The sequence below is a fragment of the Ambystoma mexicanum genome, chromosome 2p (genome assembly GCF_040938575.1).
Source record: "Ambystoma mexicanum isolate Mex_15411 chromosome 2p, UKY_AmexF1_1, whole genome shotgun sequence".
Taxonomy (NCBI): Eukaryota; Metazoa; Chordata; class Amphibia; order Caudata; family Ambystomatidae; genus Ambystoma; species Ambystoma mexicanum.
In genome coordinates this window covers 1,449,587,433-1,449,612,924 of record NC_090923.1, presented here as the reverse complement: position 1 = coordinate 1,449,612,924, position 25,492 = coordinate 1,449,587,433, and the positions used below count along the sequence as shown (strand labels likewise).

The 25,492-nt window shown below is 44.7% G+C and overlaps 1 protein-coding gene across 1 annotated transcript in view; it reads left to right on the top strand.

Moving 5' to 3' along the window:
• Positions 1-25,492, top strand: part of IQCA1L (IQ motif containing with AAA domain 1 like) — a 1,109,403-nt gene that overhangs the window by 979,276 nt on the left and 104,635 nt on the right. Inside the window, exon 14 of the mRNA XM_069646014.1 lies at positions 2,251-2,358. Within this exon, the coding sequence (XP_069502115.1) occupies positions 2,251-2,358 (108 nt within the window). The remainder of the gene's footprint in view (positions 1-2,250; positions 2,359-25,492) is intronic.

Here is a 25,492-nt window from a genome sequence, read left to right as displayed (position 1 = left end):
TGCCTGACCACAATTAGTGAAGCACTCTGGACATGCCTGACCCTTACACCAGTCTGTGGCCTCTTCCTCGTCTTCCTAAAATGAGAGCTTACCCAGAATTCCTTTATCCATTTTGCATAATGTGTACATCACTATGTTATAAAGCGTTTTTTTTTTAAAAATTAATTCTCTTTAGTGCTTTGTTTCTATGGAGGAGTTAATGAAAGAGGTATTTTCTCCAATATGTGTCACCAGTTTTGTCATACAATCCAGAGCTGACAGTTATTTCAAAATCCCCCAAACTATTTCAAAATGGGGCCACGCTGAGGTTAATAGATACTTGGAAGTAACTATGCTTGTTACGCTGTTGTTAGATCACACGCCTTCCATACTGTATGCTGTTACTAGCTATTGCCCCTCTATTATCCTGTATGTAATGTTCATGACTCATACCGCCACTGCCCCTGTTATACCCCTATGTGCCATTTCTAAAGTAACCTTGGATGAGGCTTTACTGGAATGTGCACTTACATGAATGCTACCTATTATTCCAAGTGTACAACTGTGTAGATGTACATGCTTACCTTTGTCAGACTGTGCACTTACACCAGTTTTTGGCTCTTGCTTACCTGTACACCTGAAGTAGTCCCCGTACCATGAGTTGTGGCTTTGACAGACTGTGCACTCACACAAATATTTGTCTCCTGCTTACCTGTACACCCGAAGTAGCCCCCATGCCAACTTATGTCTTTTATGCTTACCTTTACAACTGCAGTCGCCCCCGTACCATGAGGCGTGGCGCTGCATATGCGTGTTTCCTAGACTCACCTGTATGCTGTATCCTGCATGCATGGTGTCGCACTATTGGAGAATGTCACTTCAGACTTACTGTAACTAACGCCTAGATTCCCTAGCATTTGATGCGATGCTATACATGCAAAAATAAATAAAATAAATGTACTGTGAACATATCCTACCCAATATCCTGGTGAATGTAGGTGACAAAGAAGGCTTAAGTGTGAAGAGGGAGGTTACAGAGTCATACCTATTAAATTGCTGAGTCTCCCCCCACTCCCTCCATTGAAATGTCCTAATTTCTATGTCAGCTGCCACTATGGTCTGACTTTGTCAATCAAACCTCTCTGGCAGACCTATTCTAAGTATTTCTCACCAGTTCACTTCTCTTTGCTCTTTATACCATATTTCTGATAAGTTCCCTAGGGTGGTACTTTGTGGAAACATTTGATCTCTTCAGGGCCAGTAGTTTTTTTTCAGAAATTCCCTTTGAAGTAACTCTATACTGCTTGTCCTTGTCAACTTGGCTTTGCTGATGTGACCCTTTCAAAGGCAGTTATATTTTCTGTGATTTTATTTGTAAAATTCCCCCTTCTGCATGACAGAATGCACACTCCGTTGGGAAAACCCGATTTATTTAAATTTTGGGGCAAGTAGTGGTCATGTCATGCAGAGAGGTAGGGCATAAGGTTGACTCAGAAAATGTTCAGTAAATTCCTTTGGGATGTTTTGGAAATGCTTCATAGCTTGTACGCAAAGGATGCGTCCTGATTCATGGTGTATCTCACAGAAACTTTACAGACTAGGTTAAGGACCCGCCATATTGCAGTCAGACACCCAATGATAATTTCTGGCTGGTCATTCATACACACCCACAATAAACACATCTCTCCACTGCACACATGGCAGGTAAAAGGGACACATTGACCTACAGCCTCCAAAGTTTCAAAAGAAGAAAGCAGATATCATTTCTATGATTTCAGTCACTAATCTGTCAGGACTTTTGTTTTGTAGAACCAATTTGCAGTGATTGAATAAACTATTCCTCCAATAGTTTAGTGTGTTTCAGAGCTTTTCAATGCTGTTCTTGATGGTTTGTGGGCCTAATGTGAACATGGGTGATACTCATCCGAACTAATTGGAGCTCCCTTACAGGATACGCTGTTTCCCTTTCTTTGGGAAGAGGTGCAGGTTAATTTGGGTTCCCCCTTGTGGAAGAAAGAACAGATAGCACAAATGAAATGCCCATTGGATCAGTTTCCTTGCATCTCCCCGGCCAATCACCCAGATAGGGAAGAGACGTACTGGTTCAGGTGACACCACTTGGAGTATGCCTTATCTAAGAATTGGTTGACCTTTTGTGCATTTTGCTTTTCTCTTTATGGACAGTGCTGAGGGCTGAGCATGCACTTAAGACTGTGAACCGGTAAAACACTGGAGTACATTTTAACCATCTCCCTCTCTGGTTTTACACAGGGGACTTCAGCTACCTGGGCACCACCTTGCGGCAGGGAAACGTTGAACCGATGCCCTCACTGCTGGATGTGCGGTGGAACATTGCCTTGCATGCCATTTTGCCCCTTGGTATGTAGAATTATCCTTCCCTGTCAGTTTGATGTGTTTAGTCTGTGACAAGGACGCCAATATATGGAAAGTGATTTTTGGTGACTAGAAAGACGTTACCCAATCTATTATGGGCTAGTGCAAGGATTTTACAGCTGCCCTAGACAAAAGGCCATTTTCTGATGTCTCTCACACCCCCACTACCCCCCAACACGAACCGTTTGTGTTCTGACTGTAGCCTACCATATTGCCCAATGTGCTCTCACCTCTTCACATGCAGATCCAGCCCACCACATTCCCATGTTGCCTTTTCATGTTTTCAAATGTAATTATTAATGATTGTCTGAAGGAGGCTAAAGGTTCCTTCCGTTGGCACCCCCTGATTTGGAGGGGGAGCTCCTGAGCATGAGATAAACTACCAAAAGCACCATCTGCCGGTGCAGGTAATCCACCTGCCAGAAGTTCCTTGGCCAGGCTGATTACCACCAATGCGCCACCATTGGTGTCAAATGTGAAATGGGGCAGTGGCTCTGCCTCCTGTCTGGGTCCCAGCAGGGAGAGTGTGGATGTGGCGGAAGACCTGCTTCCTCTAGGTTTCCTAAATTGAGGCTTCAGTGCACTGTGCGGCTGGTAGTTTTGAACAATTTTACTGGGCCAATGTTCTTTAACGTATGATTTCATACAAACTGCACAAAAATACCCTCCTCCGCCACCCTGATAGTACTCAGTACTCAGTTTGAAGTGTAAAATCAGTAATTGTGATCCACACTGCTTCCTAATCAGGTACAGCATTGGCAGAAGCAATGCAAACTGTATTCACACACAAAAAATAGCACATGCAGCAGAAGCTCAAACCTCCCTGTTATACAGGAAAGGTACAATATGAGTAATTACTACCCGGCGAGGGGGCGTGGTGGCCTCCCAGCCTATGGGGAGGCTCAGAATGCGGGCGTTACCACACGGTAATCCCACCACCCTGAGCCTCCCTAGGGCTGGCGGCCGCCATCTTCCCTCGCCAGAAAATCAGGTATTTCTCCCATCCTCCTCCCCAATCCACAGAATTCCCTCCCCGCCCTTCCACCCCACTTACCTTCTTTTCTGTCCATTTAGAGAGTGGACACGCTGGGAACACTTCTGTCCCCAGCACGTCCGCTCCCGATCTGCGACAGGCCATCATGGAAAGGAAGAAGAAACTACTCGTAGTCCCTTCTCTCCATTCCATCGCAGTCATTTTTTGGTGTACTTTTTTTCCTATTCTTTGTATGGCCACATGGAAAGGGAGAAGGACTACCTGTAGTTCCTTCTCCCTTTCCATGGTGGCCATTTTGTTTGTTTACTTTTTTTCACTTATTTTCAATGGCGACCTTGGAAAGGGTAAACGGCCTTCGTTTTCCCTTACCGGTGGCCATGTTTTTTACATATTTCTTTTTCTGTTCCGAAATGCCAGAGCGTTTCGGAACAGAAAATAAAATCCCTTTAGTACCCCAGTCTAACGGGCCGGGGTACTAATGGCAATAAGCCCCTCGCCTGTGGGCCATTACCACATAAGATAATGCCCACGGGGCCTTCGAAACTATGACCCCGGGGACATTACCTTATGTGGTAATGGCCTGCAGGTTCTGGGCTTACTGCCTAATTAAATGCTTCCCTAAAGCTTCATTAGTTTTCCTGACAAATGCAGCACATCCAAGTACTATATTGGCAGAACAAAACTGCCCCTTCCAACCACTCCCCCGCACAAATGGAACAGGTACAGACACAGGGGGTCATCAGGAGTTTGGCGGTATCCCAGCGGTAAATGCACCAGGTTACCGCCCAATGCTATTAGCGTTACCGCAACTTGGTCCAGCGCAATTAGGATGGGAGGGCAGGAAGTCCCCATTCCCATTGGGTCCTCAAAGCTGAAAGCTGGAGGTAAAGCTTGGTGACTTTCTGCGTGACTCATAGTTTGGCGGAGCGGTAATGCAGCAGTAATAGCGTTACCACTGCATTTTTACCTCTCCGCCCAATTTATGATGAAGCCCACATAGTAGGCACAAAAACACAATCTTTCCTCAAACATCTACTACATTAACGGTTTTATGTGAAAACACCTTATTTTAAAGGTCTCAAAAGAAATAGACACATTTACAATGCCTGATTTTCTTTTGAGTGTAAAAACAGCATTGTAAAGGTCCTTTTCTCTTGAGGACTTAAATATTCGGGGGGTTTCACCCCACACACCCCCCATTGTTCATTGCCGCCCCAACCCCCACTGGCTCACGTGGGATTGCAGCCCACACTCCCCACCCCCTGCCCAAACCAAAATATACATACACACAATGCAGACTCCAACACACACGCACCCGCACACTTACCGTTCTCCTCGCCCTCCGCTTCCGGGTCCTGCAGAGCCTGTCAGCCCCTGCTAACTCGTGTGCAGCAGGGGCGTGATAGTTTGATTTAGAAAGACACAGAGCGGTCTGTCTAAATCGGTCTTTTAGCCAAAGGATCTTTACGAAAAGATCTTTTCATCTAGAACTAGTGTAAGCATCCCTCAACAGTACAAAAGAGAAAAGGGGTACCTGTGTTAACGTCTCTAGTCCTAAAGGTAATCAAATCAGAACAATGCAAAGGTTGGACTAGTAGACAAAATGAAGGCTAACGGGATACACTAACAGTGTTTTAGCTTTGGTAATGTTACCAAGACTTTTTGTTTTATTCAAGAAAAAGACATTATTCTAAAACAATTATTAAACATTCAATTGTGCTATTGTGGCTCATTCATTTTCAATCATTCACATTCATACTGTCATCATCAATCTCTCACAAACATATATCTCTTTGAAAACTGGTATATATATCAACAAACACTCAAATGTCCGTTATGTCTTAGTGCATTCACAATTTAGAAAAAAGGAATCCCCATCATTTTAGGGTAAACAACAGATCTGTGTTATATTGTTTCCACAGATTTTTACATCGACACGTGTTTCAGTTGCTCTCCATCATCACTACGCTCCTGATTTATTGAATTGGCCTTCATTGACAGTCGCTGATCTGCATGCTGCTGCGCGCTGCCCGAGACAGAATTCATTGAACATTTAACACTTCCTACTGTCTCTTTACAATTCATTTGCACTCAGTGCAAATTGCTCAGAGGAAACCTGTTTGCACATTCACGTGAAAAGCGAGACGCAATCACAGCTCTTATAGAAAGAAAAAGCAACCAAAGAGGGAAGCATTTCTAAGGACAAAAAAAACCCTTATTGGGAGTAGGACACGAGGTGGTTCCTGCCTGAAATCAGAGGTTACTTATCCTCAAGATTTCGATCAAGATGTACTGAACTAGAAATATCTCTACCTTCACCTCTGGGATTCACTGGATAGGAGATGGTGTGGCTCAAGCTAATACATGTGCCAGAAAATTGGTTGTTTGTCCTGAAGAAGGTTGCCATACAAAGAGAGCACTAGTAATGATGCTCATGGAGAGCAACCGAAACACGTGTCGACGTAAAAATCTGTGAAAACAATATAACACAGATCTGTTGTTTACCCTAAAATGATGGGGATTCCTTTTTTCTAAATTGTGAATGCACTAAGACATAACAGACATTTGACTGTTTGTTGATATATATACCAGTTTTCAAAGAGATATATGTTTGTGAGAGATTGATGATGACAGTATGAATGTGAATGTTTGAAAATGAATGAGCCACAATAGCACAATTGAATGTTTAATAATTGTTTTAGAATAATGTCTTTTTCTTGAATAAAACAAAAAGTCTTGGTAACATTACCAAAGCTAAAAAACTGTTAGTGTATCCCGTTAGCCTTCATTTTGTCTACTAGTCCAACCTTTGCATTGTTCTGAGCATCCCTCAACAGCCATCAGGTAAAGCATGGCAAGGCCAGTAGAAACTTAACTCACACTTTCAAATCCCTCTGGAGAGTGCGTGGTACAACACCCCAGTAACATAAAATAACAAAGAGGTGCAGCATGTGCAGGGTACAACAAACAAGTAGGAGTACATCAAGGACAGGGCGAGTGCAAGCTTCCCTCCCAAACAGGTCTGTATAAGAATCATGAGAGCATCCTCCTCTCATGAATGGTTCAGCATGGACCAGTGGAAGTTTCCACATGGCATAGAGCAGTTTGGGCATTGTAATGCAAATGCAGGCTTCGCTAATAAACATGGACGGGGACTGAATGGACAGGGCCAGTGGATATTTTCCTCACAACAGGTACAGCATGGATGAAGTTACTGCATGTTTCCCTAATAAATGTGTACATAGGTAGGGCCTAGCTAAGCTTCCCTCACAAATGGGTACATGTACAGTATGGTGACGGTCACTATAAGCTCCCCTCACAAACCGATACAGGATGCCCTATCAATCAGATACTGGCACAATATGCTGGGGAGAGTGCAAGTTTCCATTATAAAAGTGCAGAAGTACAGCATTAGCAGGACAAGTGTCTGCATGGGCAGGGCCAATCCAGGGTTTCCTATTAAACTAGTGGAGCATTGGATCAACCCCTGCAAGCTTTGCTTACAAAAGTTTATACTTGCAGCATGATCATGCCTTCACAAACAAGCTTAACAAGCATTTGGCTTTGTATGCTGAAAACATGTCCTGAGAAAATGCACACAAACACAAATAGGCCGATGGGGGAGTGTAAAAGGGAAAGTCGACAGGGTGGAAAGATGGGCGAGGCGGGGTGGATTAATTAATGTGAATATGAGGATTAATGAATATAAGAGCATGTGTGAATGAGTGATTGAGGATAGACGGAGAAGGGCTATGATGGAGGAGAACTATGATGAAGGAAAAGGACATTGGTTAAGGTGTACTCTGATGGGCAGACCCCACAGTTTAAGCATAACCGAGTGGTTCTCTGTATCTCTCTCGTTCTTCAGCTGAGAGCAGCCATCTCATGCCCCCTATTGGCATGGGTTCTGGAGAAAATGCTTTAGGTCATGTGCTTTTCAGATCAGGATGTTCAGACGGGATATCAGAGGAATTGTTAAGATAGATTTTCAGAATCAACCCTATTAAAGTAAGCAAAGGAAAGTCACTGAAGTCTAGCCACCATTATCAAGGTAGTGTCACTGTTGGGTTATATCTTTTTTGTCTGATTGAATGGCATTAGTTTATTGTGAGTATGCCACTACAGAGGGCTTTGTACTGCCCTGTGGTGCGCCACAGGGATCATGTATGTTCCCTATGCTTTTTCACATTTTCACTTTGCCGCTCTTCGAACTGTTGGAATCCAATAGCGTAATTTACACAAAGTGCGCAGATGACACCCAGTGTCTCATTCCCCTCATGGGTAATTATGTGTATGACTCCCTGACAATCAATACCACCTATAATTTCATACACAGGTGGATACTTCTTAATGGTTTAGCGCTTAACAACTCTAAGACTGAAATTATGATTGTGGGCACCGCATACACGTTCTGTAATTTAGACCCTATTTATCAAACTTTCAAAGTGGCTGAAAGCTCCCTTAAAACTGTATTGAAAGTCAAGACACCAGGAGTTATTTTGGATCAAGAGTTGACCATGAAAAGTCATATTAGCCATCTAGTCTCGTGCTCCTCTTATTATCTTAAGCACCTGGTGCAAATTCGCCCCTTTGTTGACCAAAGTTGTTGTGCTACCCTGGCTCGGGCCATCATTGGATCCTGTCTAGATTATTGCTCAAGCCTATTGCAGGGCTTGGGGCGGGGGGATGTAATCGCCTCCAGGTTGTTCAAAACAGTGCAGTCCGAGTGGTCTGTGGACTGCATAAATCAGATAATGTATCTGTGGCAAGGAAGTCCTTGAACTGGCTTCCAACTGGGAAACTAATTGTATTTCGTACTCTGTGTATTGCACACTCCTGTCTCTTTGAGTCCTGTTTACCTCTCATCTTTGCTGGGATGGCTCCAAACAAGACGCACCTTGATGTCCAACAATTCTGGCCTTCTAATGACCCCAATGGCTAAACTATCTATTGTGTTGGATGGATGCTTTCCAATAGTAGTCCCTTGCCTTTGGAATACAGTGCCGCCATATTTGAGATCCTGCTCTTCGAAGGGATTGTGTCCTCAAACGTATTCCTTATCTTCATAGATCATCTCCAGCTTGCTGGCCTCGGAAACATTTTTTCAGTAGGGGGCGCTGCGCGTCGACGTCCCTCGAGCCGGTGTCCCTCGACAGCCTCCGTATCGGCGCCGACGTCATCATGGGTATAAATAGACTCGCGCAGCGTCCGTTGCTCAGTTCCGTTTTTCTGCGCTTCGTGGGCCTCGGAATCGCGTTGCTCAGTTCGTTAGTCAGATATATTCTTCATTATTCTTTGAGAATACCAACACTTACTCGATGGCTTCCTCATCCGAACCGACGACTCCACGGTCCGGCTTCAAAAAATGTCGAGACTGTGGAAAGAAAATGTCGTTGACAGATCCTCACAGGATCTATTTGTGGTGCCTGGGATAGGAGCACCAATGTTCGGAGTGCGAGGACTGCATGTCCATGACGGCGAAAGCCTTGAAGGAGCGTAAGGGGAAGCTTGAGAGAGTTAAGACAGTTAAAACTCCTTTGAAAGTTTCCTCGGCAGAGTCGAGACATTCGTTTCCTCCCCGACACAGGAAACATTCTCGTTCTAGGTATCAAAGCAGTTCCCACCACTCTTCGAGATCCAAGCATTCGAGTAAGAGACGTCGAAGATCCCCTTCCTTGTCTTCTTCTGTTTCCCCGGAAAGAGTCACCTGCCCCACAAAACATAGCTCTCAGGCTGAGTGGGAGGAATTCCGTAACAGGATGCTTAGAGTCTTCGAGAAAGCGGCCTCGACCCCCTCGAAGACAGCTGAGGGTGATACCCTGGGTGAAAGACCCGAAAAATCGAAATGCTGCGAGTCGTTGCACCCGGCGAAAGAAACTACTCGAGAGCGTCACAAACCCTCGAGCAAAGGCACTGTGCCATCGACACCATCGTTGAAAGTCCCTTCGACACATAAATTTGCGTCATCGACGCCATTATGGAAGGGCTCATCGACGCATAGGTCGATCGAATCGACGCCGTCTTCGACGCCGACGTCGACGCCGAAAAAGAACAAACCCACGGCCGTCACTACCTCACAGCCAGTGGTCATACCAAGGGCCTCTAACACGACCTCGAGAATGTCATTGACAACCTCGAGTAGGATTCCGATCCTCTCGAGCTCTTCGAGGCCTCTTCCGATCTTTTCAACCCCTTTTTCGGTGTCTTCGAAGCCTTTAACATCCGCGTCAACGACATCAACGTTTTCTCAACCAATTACGACAAATTTGGCCCCTTCTGCTCTGGAAACGGGATTTAAGCCATTTCCAAGATCTAATTATTTCAGACCCTTGTCTTCAATTTATGAAGAAGGGGAGGATTCGGATCAAGAAAGACCCTTTGGGTTGCAGAGAACCACAACACCTGAACCAGAGGAATTTACCTCTGAGGAAAATAGGTTGAAGGACCTTTGAGAATCCTTACATGAGGCAAGTGGGTTAGATACTTCCCCAGAAGTAGAATTTGCCAAACCAGACCCAGGGGAAATGCCGAGACCCCTTACAGAATTTTAATGGCAAGGATTATAGAATTCATGGGTTGGTCTACACCTTCACCTGCATTTCAACAGGATGACCTTACAGACATTTTAGTTAAAGGCCCACAGGAGGATCCTGTGGTTCCATTTCACGCTGCATTACAAAGAAAAATATTGGCTAACTGGGAAACTCCTGAGGTTAGCCCGGCGCTTAAAAAGAAATTATCAGCCAAATATAGGGTATCTGCTACTGACCCTGAATTTTTGTCTAAACATCCAACTCCAGAGAGTCTGGTTGTTCAAGCAGCAACTGCATAAGGCAGTAGATCGGCATACCCTACTGTTCCACAGGACAGGGATGACAAAAGATACGACTCTATGCCTAAGAAAGTCTTTTCTGCATGTAGCATGGCGTTGAAATCTATTAACGCTACTTGTACGCTCGCAAGGTTCAGCCATATACTTTGGGAGTGTGCTTCATCAGTGGCTGACTGCCTCCCTGAGGGAGAAGAAAGGGAAGCGTTTCTAAACATCATTAAGGATGGTAAAGACCAATGTGCGAATCCATTCAAACTGGCATTGATTCTGCTGACAGTATCAGTAGGGCCATGGCGGCAAGTACTGCAACCCGCAGATTTGCGTGGTTGTGAAAGTCTGGGTTTGCTTCAGATGTACAAGCCAGACTTTTAAATATGCCCTTTGACGACTCTTATTTGTTTGGTAAGAAGGCGGATGACAGCCTAGAAAAGTTACAGACATCCAAAGCAGCAGCAAAATCCCTGGGAGCTGCAATCCGTCAAACGCCATCTCGCCCCTCAGGAACCTCTTGGAGAGGCAAGTCCTTTCGCTTTTATTCCGCATTCAGAAAAGGCAGAGGACAGTCGGTTCAAAGAGGTCAAAAAAGATTCACCCGAGGTGGACGGGGTAAAAATACAAAAGCCGCAGCAGCAGGTGCCTCTTTACCCTCAGCATCTGCATCAGCCGCCTCTAAAACACTCTGAGGACTCTCCTCACAAGACACCAGTAAGGGGCAGGCTAAATCAACATCTGACAGAATGGCAGGCTATTACGTCAGATGCTTGGGCATTGGAGACAGTTGCCCAAGGTTACTGCCTGCCTTTTCTACGCATTCCTCAGAGTCATCCACCGGGGAACAGCTCTCTGAAAGTTCCAGATGCGCTCCTCTTGCAGGAAATTGTAGACCTGCTGGAGAAAGGTGCCATAAAACCGGTACCTGTAGCGGAGAGGAACAAGGGCTGGTACTCACCCTACTTCCTAATACCGAAGAAGGACGGAGGACTGAGACCTATCTTGGACTTATGAGAATTGAACAAGTTCCTCAGGAAGGACAAGTTCAAGATGGTAACTCTCCCTCAGATACTTCAGGCCCTCCAGCTCCAGGACTGGCTGGTATCTCTGGACCTTCAGGATGCTTATTTCCATGTGCCAATCCATCTCAAACACAGGAAATACCTGAGGTTCGCAATTAGCGGCTCTCATTATCAATTTCGAGTTCTGCCATTTGGGCTGACCTCCGCCCGAGGGTCTTCACCAAGCTAATGTCGGTCGTGGCTGCAAGTCTAGGGAGGGAAGGGATTCACGTCTACCCCTACCTGGAAGATTGGCTGATCAGAGCTGTATTTCCGGAACAAGCTCAGATCCAGCTAGATTATGTCTGCCACTTCCTTCACAAACTGGGCTTCTCCCTCAATTTAAAGAAGTCACAGATGATACCATCACAGAGACTCCAGTTCATTGGAGCGGTCCTGGACACTTCCCTGGGAAAAGCCTCGCCACCAGAGGTGAGGGCTCAAGATATTCTGCAGATGGTCACCAAGTTTCAAAATGCCAAACGTCTCCCAGCCTTTGACTTTTTGAGGTTGCTAGGCCTCATGGCATCCTGCATCTTCCTTGGCCCAGAGGCTCACCTGAGAATGAGATCTCTTCAGTGGGCACTAAGAACTCAGTGGTCGCAATTCTCAGTGAGTATGACAGATCTCCTTCAGATTCCGGACAAGGTGGCTCGAGACCTTTAGTGGTGGGCCTGTCAGGAGAACATTTTGAAAGGAGAACTGTTTTGGCAACCATGGCCGGAGATAACAATAGTCATGGATGCTTCACTCACGGGGTGGGGAGCCCATGCCAACGACTTGACCATCAGCGGTCGTTGGTCTCCATCGGAGTCCAGACTACATATCAACCTGTTAGAGCTGAAAGCAATCAGACTAGCGCTGAAGGCTTTTCTGCCATCTGTACAGGGGAAAAATGTCCTGATAATGACGGACAACACAGTGGCCATGCACTACCTCAACAAAAGAGGAGGCGTAGGATCACTGCCTCTGTGCAGAGAGGCGATGCAGCTCTGGTTTTGGGCAATCCAAGAAGGAATCTCTCTATCAGCAGTTCACTTAGCCGGAGAGAAGAACTTGACGGCGGATGCTTTGAGCAGGCAGAGCACAGTCTCCCACGAGTGGGAACTAGCTCAGGAAGTCCTTCAACAGATCTTCACCCTTTGGGGAACCCCTCAAGTGGATCTGTTCGCCACCAGCCTGAACAGGAAGTGCGATCATTTTTGTTCAAGGGAATTTCCCCCGAGAGGAGCTCTAGGGGACGCGTTAGTAGTGGAGTGGGAGTTTCCACTTCTGTACGCATTTCCTCCAGTCCCTGTTATTCCTCAAATGATCAGAAGGTTGAGAAGGTTCCGGATAACCATGATCCTAATTGCCCCGGACTGGGCCAGGAGAATGTGGTACCTGGACCTTCTGGACATGTCCATCTGCCCTCCAATTCGTCTTCCACTCAAGGAGAATCTTCTCTCACAGAAGGGAGGTCAGGTTCTCCATCCAGACATCAGAACCCTCAACCTTCACGCTTGGTATCTGAAAGGTTGAGATACAAGGATTGGGACCTCCCAGATGACGTCATGGAGGTGTTGCTTTCGGCCTGAAGACCAGCAACAAAGACTTTATACCGCTGCCGTTGGAACAAATTTTGCAGCTGGTGTAGAGAAAAGAATATCGATCCCTTTTCATGTGGTACACCAACAGTGTTATCTTTTCTACTCTATTTGGCAAATTCGGGCCTTCAGGTTGGCACTATCAAGGGCTATCTCGCAGCGCTATCGATCTTCAAGCGCACTGCAGAGGAGCCATCGTATTTCAAGTTACCCTTAGTAATACAATTTCTGAAGGGATTAACCAATGTCTATCCTCCAAGACCATTCCAAGTTCCCTTATGGGACTTAAATTTAGTCTTAAATTTCCTGATGGGTATGATATGATATGATATGATATGGCATTTGTAACGCGCCTATACACAAGTGTTTCAAGGCGCGACGAGGCAGGGGGAGGGACAAGGGGAGACAGATAACGATCCTACTAGGCCAGGTGTCATTCAGATCGCGTAAGTGCAAGGGTAGAGGGGAATGGGAAAAGTGCAAGGGGAAGGGGAGAGGGGAAAGTGCAGTACATGGTTAGTAGAATACAAGATAAATAATATACAAGATAAATAATAGGGCCAGCTGGTGGCAAGTGCAAGGTAAGTGTCGGGAGAAGGGGCTGTAGGAAACAGAGACAGTCCCGTAGTGCAGGTAGGCAGTGCAGGGAAGAGTGGCTGGGCCAAGGACCGAGATGGGTGAGTGGCCCAGTTGCAGATTCAGTGCAGGTTCAGTGATTTTAGCAGGGGAGAGAGGGAGAGAAAGCGGAGGCAAAGAGGAAGGTTTTGAGGTGCTTCCGGAACCGGAGATGGTTCTCCTCAAGTTTCAGGGAGGCAGGAAGGATGTTCCAGAGGGAGGCCCCTGCTGCAGAGAGAGATCTACCCCCAACTCGTTGCTTGGAGAAGCGGCTGACCCTGAGGTAGTTGGAGGTGGATGAGCGAAGAGTTGAAGGTATTTTAGCCCAAGGCCCCAGAAAGCCTTGTGGACAATGCAGAGGGTTTTGAACTTAATCCTTGCAGCCACTGGGAGCCAGTGTAGTGATTTCAGTCCAGGAGAGATACGGTCCCTGGGCTTGAGGCCAAGGACAAGTCCTTTTGAACCACTCCACTCTTGTTCGTTAAGATTTCTCACCCTTAAAACTGTTTTATTAGTGGCATTGACATCTGCTAGGAGGGTGAGCGAATTACAAGCTCTATCTTGTAAACTACCTCATACAATTTTTCATAAAGACAAAGTCAGCAGACTTGCTAGGATTAGGCAAGCAGACCAACTGTTCATAGGTTACTCAGGGCACAAATTGGGATTACCGATAACAAAACAGACCATTTCCAGATTGATTATTTTGGCCATTCTGAAATGTTACAAACTGGCAGGGAAAGAGCCTTCTCAAAATCTTAGGGCTCATTCAACCAGGGGTATCGCAGCCTCTTCGGCCCTCCAAAGAGGGGTACCGATTCGAGACATATGTGCGGCTGCCACATGGTCGTCTGCACATACCTTCACAATATGTTACAACCTGGATTTCTCCTCTAGCCAAGAGACTAGATTTGGCAAAGCTGTGTTGCACTCTGTTCATTCTTGAAGGGAAACATGGCAATTTTACTCCCACCTCCAGTTACACACCACTGCTATGGGAGTCTATCAAGATAAGGAATACGTCGGAGGACACAATACCTTCGAAGAACAAGTTACTTCTTACCTGGTAACGTACTTTCGATGGGATGTTCCTCCGACGTATTCATTATCGCCCTCTCATCCATCCCCTCAGTAAAACTTCCCTTGTGGTTACAGCTTACGCTCCTTCAGGGTCAATGACCAATTCATGTAAAGCAACTGTTAAACGTCAAAACGGAACTGAGCAACGGACGCTGCGCAAGTCTATTTATAAGCATGATGAAGTCAGCGCCGATACGGAAGCTGTCGAGGGAGATCGGCTCGAGGGATGTCGACGCGCAGCGCCCTCTACTGAAAAAAAATTCTGAGGCCAGCAAGCTGGAGATGATCTATCAAGATAAGGAATACATCGGAGGAACATCCCATTGAAAGAACGTTACCGGTAAGAAGTAACTTGTTCCTCTCTGGTATCCTTTAAGCGCAGACTCAAGACCTTTTTTGTTTGAATGATACACCTCTCTTAGCTAATTCATCTCTGACAGCCAGCTAGTTCATTCTGTGTTTATTGTATGTGTGTCTTGTTCTGCGCTTCCATGCCTAAGGGCCTAGTTCCAGAGCGTTACAAATAAAATAAATAAATACATACTGAGCAGTAAGGCCCAGACTCAGGAGAGCGTCAGGCATTGGATGGTTCAATGAGACACACGCAGAGCGATCTTAATAATTCAAGTTAGACAGTATATATAAATATACCTTTATATTTATTACATCTTGAATCAAACTCTTTGCAATGAAAATAGAAGGTAAGCAATTCTGCTACATTCACACTTTTCACATAGATGCATTTACCATGGGGTGCGCTTGCTAAAGACCACCAACACTTTACTTTTTAGACAGTTCGATCAGATTCAAGTAAAACAATAGCAAAGTTTATGTAGTAAAGTAATTGAAGAAAAACAGGTAAGAAATATAGAACTATTTAGAAACATGTATTAAGAAAACAGTTAAAATACGACTAAACTGCCTTATATTATAACTTCCCTGCTAAAGAGGGTGGAAATTAGTGCAAAATCTCAAAGTTAGAATAAGTGTTGGCAACGCCAATATGTATGCGTAAGTGTTCCAGAAATGCAAGAATATAGCAAGCAAAGTTCTTTAGAGGTCCTCTCCCAATCCCACCACCTTATGGGGTGTGCAGGGCGAATACTTGGTCAGAACACCACTGATCAAGACCAGGAAAGAGAGAAGTAGGTTTGGACTTGCCCATTGACCCCAATTGGACAAGCCTGCATGATGAGATGAAGACCATCACAATTAGGACGCCCTCAGGAAGCCCCTAGCGCATTATGAAGGCAGACTGCAGTGATGAGCGCTGCAATTAGGTAGTGGATGTTATCCTTCGTGGCAGAGGCAAAGAAGCTGGTCTTGCAAGGCTCCTATTCATGCTGCAGCACTGCAACTGCAAGGGGAAACCACTTTTTTGCGCACCCTGAGCATCTGTGGAGTCCCAAGTCTGAATTAGGAATGGCGACCAATGCACCAAAGGAGTTGATCAGTCCACAGGGTCGTCAGGGCACACTTCCGACATCTTACAAGGGCATGGTGTTAGAGCAAGGGTCAGGACTGGTCCTTCCTACCAGTCCAGAGGTTAAAAGCACCTGTACCTTTCCTATGCATATTCTGTAACCTGTTAACCTAAGCCTCGCATATTTTGTACTGCTGCGCCCTGATACCCCCGGGTCTGGTGCGCATTATAAATGAATAAACAAACAAACAAACAAACAATGAAGCTCTTCAGGAGATCAGAACAAAGGAGCAGGGCTTCTCTGGGACTTTGCTGGAGGCAATGCCGACTGGCTGTAACAAAGATCCACCTGTCTTCATCAGGATGCATTTCTTCGAAGGAGTATTGGCTGAATGGTTGCAAGAGTCCTCCTCTTATCCTAAAGGTGTACTGGCATTGCCTCCAATCCCACACATAGCAAAGATCTGCACCATCCAAACTGGAAGGGCATGTCCTATCATGCACAGCCCTGGTCCCCACATCTGCTCAGCAACAGATCACTTTGTCCAGAATGTGGACCTGGACCAGGCAGTCACAGCCCCATGTACACATGCCACCACATTGCGCGGAAAAGCCAAGACTTTGCCTGGGAAGTGCTTTCCTTATATGGCATATCTGAACCTGAGAAAGCAGGAAGGTGGCCTAAGGACAGGGCAGAAAACGTGTGGCATGGCCTTTTTAGAGTATTTGGTACGCAAAATGGAATTATGCTGTAAAATGTAAAAGTGCGAGAAAAATGAAAACACAGTAGAAAAATAACCACTGCCACCAGCTCGTCTCAGACTCATCATAGAAATGTTATTTAAATCAAAAGTAAAAGGGATACAAATTATCCCTGCCGCAACCAGTGCTTAATTTGTGGCAGTGTTTGCCAGTGCTTAGTCCTGGCACTTATTTCTGAGCCCCGGCACTTATTGTCTTAGACACAGTTTGATTATGATGTGGTGTTTTGGAAACTTTATTATTTTAACTGCCAGTCGTAAATAGAAACAGAGCAAAATGTAAATGATGAAACGTGTTTCATGTCAAGAAACGACGAGTATGTTATTTTAATGTTGATTGGCAATTGTAAATCACACTTCTGCAGTAGTGAGTACATCCGTCACCCACAATAAGCTGGCGGGAATTGCAGGTTTACCCCATATATGTTAACAGCATCGGGAGCAGCCTTTGGTGGTGGCAAGAATGGGCAGGGAGCTGGCCATCCTGACGTGTCATGTTAGAAAATATTTGAGCCCTGGCAATTATTTGTTTACAAATCAAGCGCTGGCCGCAACCCACCATGAAGTGAAATGTGCAGCTAAAAACAAGAAATGTCCGAGTGGGGGACAGGGCGCCCCTGCATTGATAGTCCTATAGACTGGGCAGTGCCCCCAAAATCGATGATCTAAGCAACGTAAGTAAAACAAAAGGGCTTTATTCAAAAGTCAGGACAGGTTTAAAACAAAAGCAAACCTAAGGGGGGTTACAGAGATGTCTGTAGTGGAAAGCAGCAAAAAGAATATCTTGGCTAATAGGAACCATGACGGAATTGAGGTACTTTGCTTTCCCTATGTCACTATGACTTCTTTATCCGCTTGCAGGACAAGACCCAGACAGTCAGGGAAAGCAGTGGTTAACGAATGCAACAGTACGAGCGTGTCTTTATGCCTTTCAAAAGCCTGCAGTAGAACACAGACACCTTTATGACTTGTGGCTAGAAGCTTGATGCCGCCAGCTGATTAAACCAGGTTATATAATGGAAAGGGTATTTATTTCCTTGGTAAAGAGCTAAATATTCAAGGCCTGAAGTCCGCGTCTGGTAAGGTGTTAAATCCGAATGCTAGTGTGGTGGTCCGAGCCTGCAAATTGTATAGTATGGGGTCATTGGTTTCCAGTAGCAGATTGACCCAGGCTTCAACTACTCTACCTACATATGAAAGGAGGAATGGAGCTTTAGAGATAGAATGAGGAAAGGCAGCAGAATGGCATCAAATGCATTTTACTTTGAATCAGAAACATTGTATATGTTTTTCAGGGTCACTAAGACCCGTCCTGCTAGAGGCAATGAGAAAGGAACCAACAGAACCACTGCCGGTGCTGATACTTCTGGTTGTTGAAGAATCAGCTGGAGCAGTTGGCAAGGGTTAGAGAGGATTTGCAATAGCCCCCGATTCTGGCATTCCTTTGGTAGTGGATGCGGATTAGCCTAGCATTTATTGTAGTATGTGCAGTATTCATTTCTGTTCTCCTGGCAACTAGTGCTTGCATGATAGGAGCCACAGGTTCTTTGTTCTAGTCCACAGGGGTCATCACATGTGCCGAAGGGGGCTCCTCAATCGGTCAAGGCCACAAGATTGTGCTCCTGCTAGCTCTCAAAAATCTTTCCCATCATCTCCAAAAAGAGCAATTAAAATACTTACACTCACCCGCCAGTAGGTCACTAAACTGGGTAAAGCAATTTTCTTATTTTGGGATTCAATTCCCAGATAATATGAGATGGGGAGCTCAGTTGGATGTTGCAGCAACAAAAATGGCACAGGCTAACAGCATGAAACAAATATGGTAATGCAATGGGTGGTCTTACCTTAACCCCAATTCCCTATATCTCCTGAGCAAAAGCTGTTCCAAGTGGAAATTATGCCGCTGAGGTTTAGGGGCACTTGATCGCTCCAGTTTTACAAAAAAAAGAAAACGCATTTTTGCTTAGTGTGTTTGCGGTTTTAAAGGGTGCCCCTACTTTGTGCTACATCAGGAGGCACACTTGGGATATATTGTCGACAGCATTAATCTAAGTCCCATAAAACTGTGGATAGGGCTTTGCAAGTAAAATGTATTTCACCTTCCGCAGAAGATACTATGCGGTTTAGTGGCTTCCGATGTGTGTTTTTGTAGCCCATGGTTGCAATACATTTAAAAAGTACTGACTTCCCTGGGCTGCCAACAGATATTTAACAAATTGCTTGTAGATGGGACTTTTGATTCCAAAGCTCTGTTTGGTAATTACTTTGGATGGAAACTCTCAAGCAAATTAGATACAGAAAAGACCAAAAACAAACTAAGCAGTACCTTGCAAAGGCGGTATACAGTGTATCTGAGAAATATACTAAGGGCCTGATTCATGTAAGTGTTTTATAATGGCGCAATACCATAGGAAAACGTTCTGTGAATCAGGGCCTAATTGTTTTGAAAGCTCTCAAATATGACGCACACTGTTTAACCTTAGGGCAAGCAGATTTCCAATAGTTTCCTCGGGAGAAAACACGAGTAAGTCAATTGCTCTTGCATTATATGTTGACATGAAGAAATATTTTATCAGTAGTTGCATTGTAATTATAAAGCAAAAACTTTTATCTATTTCATATTACTTTTTCATACTCCACCAACTTTAAATGTTAACATGTATCTTCATCGCTTTTGAGTGTTTTAATTCTTTTTTCAAAATCAAATCACAGATATCTCCAACAAACGTTCTTATATGTTAACATCTAAAGCAAAACAAAAGGATATCAGAATTCATGATCTTTCCACCTACCAAACATCAGCATGTTTAATCTTGTAAACCAAACCCTCTCTTGCTTGAGAGGCTACCTTCCATACTTGTGAAAGAATGGGATCCATTCTCCCTCAATATTTGTTTTTGACTCGTCCAGGAAGTGAGTCAAATATTACATCTCATATGTTGCCTGCACTTTTTGGACCTATTCTCTTTCTGTGGGGACCTGACACTTTTTCCACACAAGAGCAAGACAGATCCTCGGCAGCTACCATATGTCCCTTCCCCCAGAGTACCAGCAAGGGTGTGAGTTCTCTATTAATTACGTCTATTCCCCAGATCCATAAGAGTACCTCTCTCCAATATCTCTGGCTACATGCACATCCACACCACATATGGTAATTGTCCCCCTTTAGCCTTTGACATTTGCAACATCAGTGGTCGACCCCTGCATACATCTTAGCAAGTTTGTCAGGCGGATAATGCCACCAGTGCAGCAATTTCTGGGACTGCATTCTGTATTGCAAAGAGATTGTCGAGTGTGACACCCTCCTACACATCTTTGCCCATAACCCATCTGTTATTTCGATATTTAGATCTCTCACCCATTTTTCTCTGGGCAATTTCTGATCTATCGGCTCTGCCGTCTAAAATTCTTTGTATAGCCCCTTCATTCCCACATTCTGGATCAGCAGCTTCTCGAACTTCGTAAGGAATCTAGGAAGATTTTTCCCCCATCTCTGATCCGTGAGCACCCATTTGAGCTGTAAGTTTCCAAATGGCTCAACCCTACCTATTCTCAGTTACTCCTCCAGCTTCTCTAATGAAAAGAACCTACCCTCTTCCCACAGCTGACACGCTCTGCAAAGGGCCGCCCCGTACCACAATTGAAATTGGAGCGGTTCTGCAATCAGATTTCTCAACGGAGGAGCCAATATACAGCTGAGAGGTGAGAGCCATGTTATGAGCCACCGGGTGCTACCTCCCTCCTTTCATATGGACCAAAAGACCTCTAGAACATGATGTTGCAGGACCTTTCTGGGGATCTCTCCGATTATGCCAATGAAACCGGCATCAATACCGCATTATCCATCTCTACCCATTGCTTACTGTATGTCGTCAAGCTGATCTACCACAATCCGCAGTTGTACCACCTTATAATGCTGTACAAAGTCTGGGAAACCCACCCCACCCTCAGCTTTTGGCCGTATGAGAGTTTTGTACTCTATTCTGGCCTCGACCCTTGCCCAGAGAAATGTCAACATGGTCTTCTGCGCTGACCTACAAAAAGACTGGGAAACCACCACTGGGGGCATCTGGAAGAGAAAGAGAAGCCTTGGCAGCACCATTGTTTTAATACAGTTATGCCTTGCCATCCATGAAAGGCCCAACTTTCCCCATCTCATTAACTCGAGCTGCATCTGTTCCCACAGGGACTGGAAAAGTACCTTAAACAGCACCTGGAGGTCTTGCGGGATTCAAAGCCTTAAATACCTGAACCCTTCCGTGTGCAACTGTAATGGGAGCTTCTCCACATACTGTCTATCTTCTTGCCCCATGCAACCCTCTGGGAATGGCACCGATTTCTCACGATTTATTTTAAGACCTGGCAATTCCCCATATTGCGATAATCCCTGCAATAGATGTGGGGATGGCGTTTCTGGGCTCCGTTGTATATAGTAATGAGTCATCCGCAAATAGACTTAGTTTGTATTCCCACCCACAACCAGACACCTTGTATGCCCTTCCTCTAACCTCCACCGCCCAGGGTTCCATTACCAGTGCATACAGTAGAGGCAAGAGGAACTTTTGCCTCCTCCCCATTAACTGCTACCCTAACTCTAGGTTTAGATCACAGTGCAGTGATCCACTTTATCTCTGCCCCATGTCCACCGCTAAGAGAACCTCCTTCATGAATCCCTATCTCACCCTGTCAAAGTTTTTTTTCGGTTTCCAGGGAGATCACCGGGGACCCCTCTTTTCTTACACTGGGCAAAGCCAATATATGCAAGATTTTCCTAAGGTTGTCCGCACCTTGCCTATTACTTATAAACCCTGTCTGATCAGGGTGGGCCAATTTCGAGAGATGTAGTTCCAGCCTGGTTGTCAGAACTCTCGCAAAGAGGTTGGCATCCAACTTAAGTAGCGAGATCAGCCAATAAGCTGAACAAAGTGTGTGGCCCCTATCCGGTTCTGGTATAACGACTATCAGTGCTTCCAAGAAAGTGGGTGGGATATCCCACGAGTCGCAGACTGCGTTATAAACTTTGACTAGTTGTCCCGCCAATAATACCTCAAACTATTTATATAGCCATCCTCCCCTGGGGCCTTTCCCACATTTAAAAGTTATATGATTTGGACCACTTCCTCTGTCATAATGTCAGCTTCTAGCATGGCTCTCTAACAACTCAGAATGTTTTAATTTTTAATGTGTAATTTAACTGAGTGCTTGATAGTGCATGCATGCTTACATTTGTTCAATTGATTGTTCTAAAGATATGTTATTTTCTATTGTATTTGTACTGGTTCTATAGAAATGTTTCAGGAATAGACCATTTATCACTACTATTTGCACTCACCCAGGAAAGAAAAGAAAAGCGGGTGTTGGGTAAAGGCCAGGAGCCAAACCTTTTGCTGCAAAAAAAAGACTGGAAAAGACAATCAATCAAAATAATTATGAAAAGGCAAAAAAAAGAACAGCCAACATATCTGAGTATCTTAAAGATACAGGATAAATGTCCATCTAGAAGAATAATGAAGGTCAGGGTGACCAGAGAATCAGGGGAAAGAGGACTGGTTCCGGTGCCTACGAATGTCAATTTCCCAACAACAGGAGGTTGAAGTAATACAGTGTATATCAATTCCCCTGGTGGCACAGGGAGGACAAACAGGAGTTATACAGCTGCAGGAGTTCCAAGAAAGTCTGAAGGAAGACCACTGGAAGAGAATTCCAAAATTATCACTGGAAGAGAGGTCCAAAATTACAGGCAGAGGAGGTGTAGTTTGAATTCTGAGTAGCAGTATCAATGGATAATCTGAGGCAGAGTCAATGGGGGCATTATAGGTGTAAATTCCAATCTTTACCTTCACCTTCTGGTCCAATGAAATGTGTGGATAAATACATGAAACATCTAGAAGTGAAACTTTACTTGGCCGCCTAGACAATATGATGTGAAAATATGTATAGCTGTATCCACAAAGGGACGACATTCTTGATGACCGCTCCACCAGATGGAATACATTGCAGCTAGCCCTCTAATGAACTACACAAATACTCTAAAATGATGGAGGCATCTCAATTGTATACGCACCCAGGAAAAGGTGTTCAGCCAATAAGGTGGCTGGAAATGCAGGCGAGAACACTCAGTGTACTGCCTGCATTTTCCATCCACCCAAGGCCCTTCTCCAGGTGGTGCCATCTTGATTGTGGGAAGGCAACACGTAGCCTCTCCCTGTTGCCTCCCCATGCCCACACCCTACCCCCTCAGAGACATTCTGAACGCTTCCCCCAAGCCCCTCTCTCCCTCCCCACTTACCCGCTGGATTGGAGCTTTGTTCTCCGGTCACTGGCGCTCCTTCCCCTTCTTGGCACCTGCCACAGAAATAGTAAAGGGACTAAGTCCCTTGTCTATTTACGAGGACAGGGGCCTTCTTGTTTTTGTTTTGTTTTCATGGTAGATTAGGCTTGCGCAATAAACACAGATCCTGGTTCTCCCATGAAAAGGAAAGAAAACGTTTACGCACCACAGATGGAGCAATCGCCCCCTTGTCGGGTATCCAGTGATTTTATTGCAAACAAAATAGAGTGGTACATAACAGAGCGCACAATAAAACCGAAAAACACAGAGCAGATTAAATAAATATTTAAAGGGTAGTGGGGTAATGGGTTAAAATGGGTCGGGATGGGGTTGGGATGGCTTTAAAAGGGTGGAAAAAAGGGGGATGAGGACCCCCCCCAACAAAAAAAAAGAATTCAGATGTTTTGTCTGCTGTGCTATGTACCACTCTGTTTTTGTGGTCGGTAATATCACATATGACCCTTGTCGGGGTGCATACATGGCTGGTAACGATCCACATCCCTCGGCGAGGCTTGGGCTGGCAGGCCGATACCGGCTATGTACGTCCCCAACGTGGGGGTGATAGCCATATAATATGTTCAGCATGTTACCAATCACAACAAATTCAGCTCTCCTTAAAACAATTTGAGGTAGAATCAAAATGTTTTTGCAGAGAAAACAAAGCCACTGACTGAATACAGCAGAACTGCACAGACCCAATAACGGGGGCATGTTTGTCTCCAGATTCCACATATGGAGGTGATGTATAGTACAATGTACCATATCTTCTATCTAGGCCCCTCTATTCCAAACGCCAGTTATAAACCGAGATTGGATCGAATTAGCCAATGGATGGAGGGAAAGAAATGGCTCTATGTAATCTATGTTGTGGAGAATATCCAAAAAAGCCAATCATCAATACGAACAGATTCAAAAGTATACCAACTGTTTAGGCTATATTACCCAATGCCATTGGACTGTTTGCTGTCAGAGGAACATCATAATCAGGTAAATAGGGCTGGGAGGTGTTGGTTTTTTCAGAAATAATGGGAACAGCAGTTGTACATTTAATTCTGAAACCTGAGCTTGATAGGATACTAGCCAACATCAAAAGAGACTACAATAGTGTGTTTAGCTTCAGTGACATGTAGACTGTAGTGAGCTCTCAGTGAGACAGAATTCAACCATCATAAACAGACTGTATGAGAAAAGCTAATTACATGATCAGTTATAAGAACACGGGGGATATAATTGTAAAAGGAAAAAATTAAATAATAGAAGAAGTTAAATTTAACCTAGCAAATTACAATATTATGCATAACTGGCTCTGATCTCCCTGTAAGATAAGTAAATAAAATGAGACTTGGCAGTAGCACTAACTATTGGAGATGCCCATCCTCTAAATGTGAGATTGCCCCCATGCATAGAAAGCTGCTGGCAGCAAGTTTGATGAAAAATAGTTTCAGTAGTTGAGAACACAGGTCTCGAAGGCCTTGACGGCTCCGTCTTATGTCTTTTCAGAACTTGTGGTCAACCAATGTGTGCTCAGCGGTAGATGATCAAAGAAGAAGACAAGCTGAAGGAAAGAGCCAGATTCACTTCATATGCGAAAGTTACATATGTAGAATGAGTGAAAAAGGACAGGTTTTTTTTGGTGGTCAGGTTCCATTTAATTGAATTGCTTACAGATAACATGGGGAGGAAATTCTTAATGGGCCGAATTTTAACCTTGCATGTTAGAGACTGTTTGTCTTCTTATTAATATATTATACAATGATGAGGGGTGCAGCCCTAAAAGTCAGAGTAATTGGGGGGTTGGAATAGAGACTACCTCTGATTGGGAAATGTCTTGCCTACGGTAATTAAACTTGGTTGTGATTTAGACTTTTTGAGGAAGCCTGGTAACAGTAAGACATTGAAATCAAAGATGGTCCTATGTGGAACAGATCAGATCCCGATGACTGCTAGTAGCCTTATACAATCTATTTGGAAATGTATGTCATGCCAATATGCTTTTATAATGTGCTAAATCAGCACTGTACTAGTTTCGGGGCACATAGGCTTGTCCGTGGAGTGGTACATTGTGCCACATCAGGGGTATCCAGTTGGCATCTAATCTGCATCAGCAATGTCCTAGTATGGTAATGAATTTATAAAACACAAACCATGGCCCCTTACGGAGCATCTTGGTACCGGGCAGAGTATTGTGGAAGAAGAGAAAGCATCATTTATTAGCTTAGTATAAGTCAGTCAGATGTCCATAATTTTAAATGATAAATAATTGCTGTTAAGTGGTATGAGAAATTGGGTGCCACGGGCAGGCTGCTAACACCTTGAGCATCAGGATCTAGCACATTACCACACATAGAACATCAAGATATAGCACATTACCAACTTTCTGGATCAGCCTCTATACTGTGGTCATTAATGTCATCCATATGAGAACGTACCAAGTTTTTTGTTTGT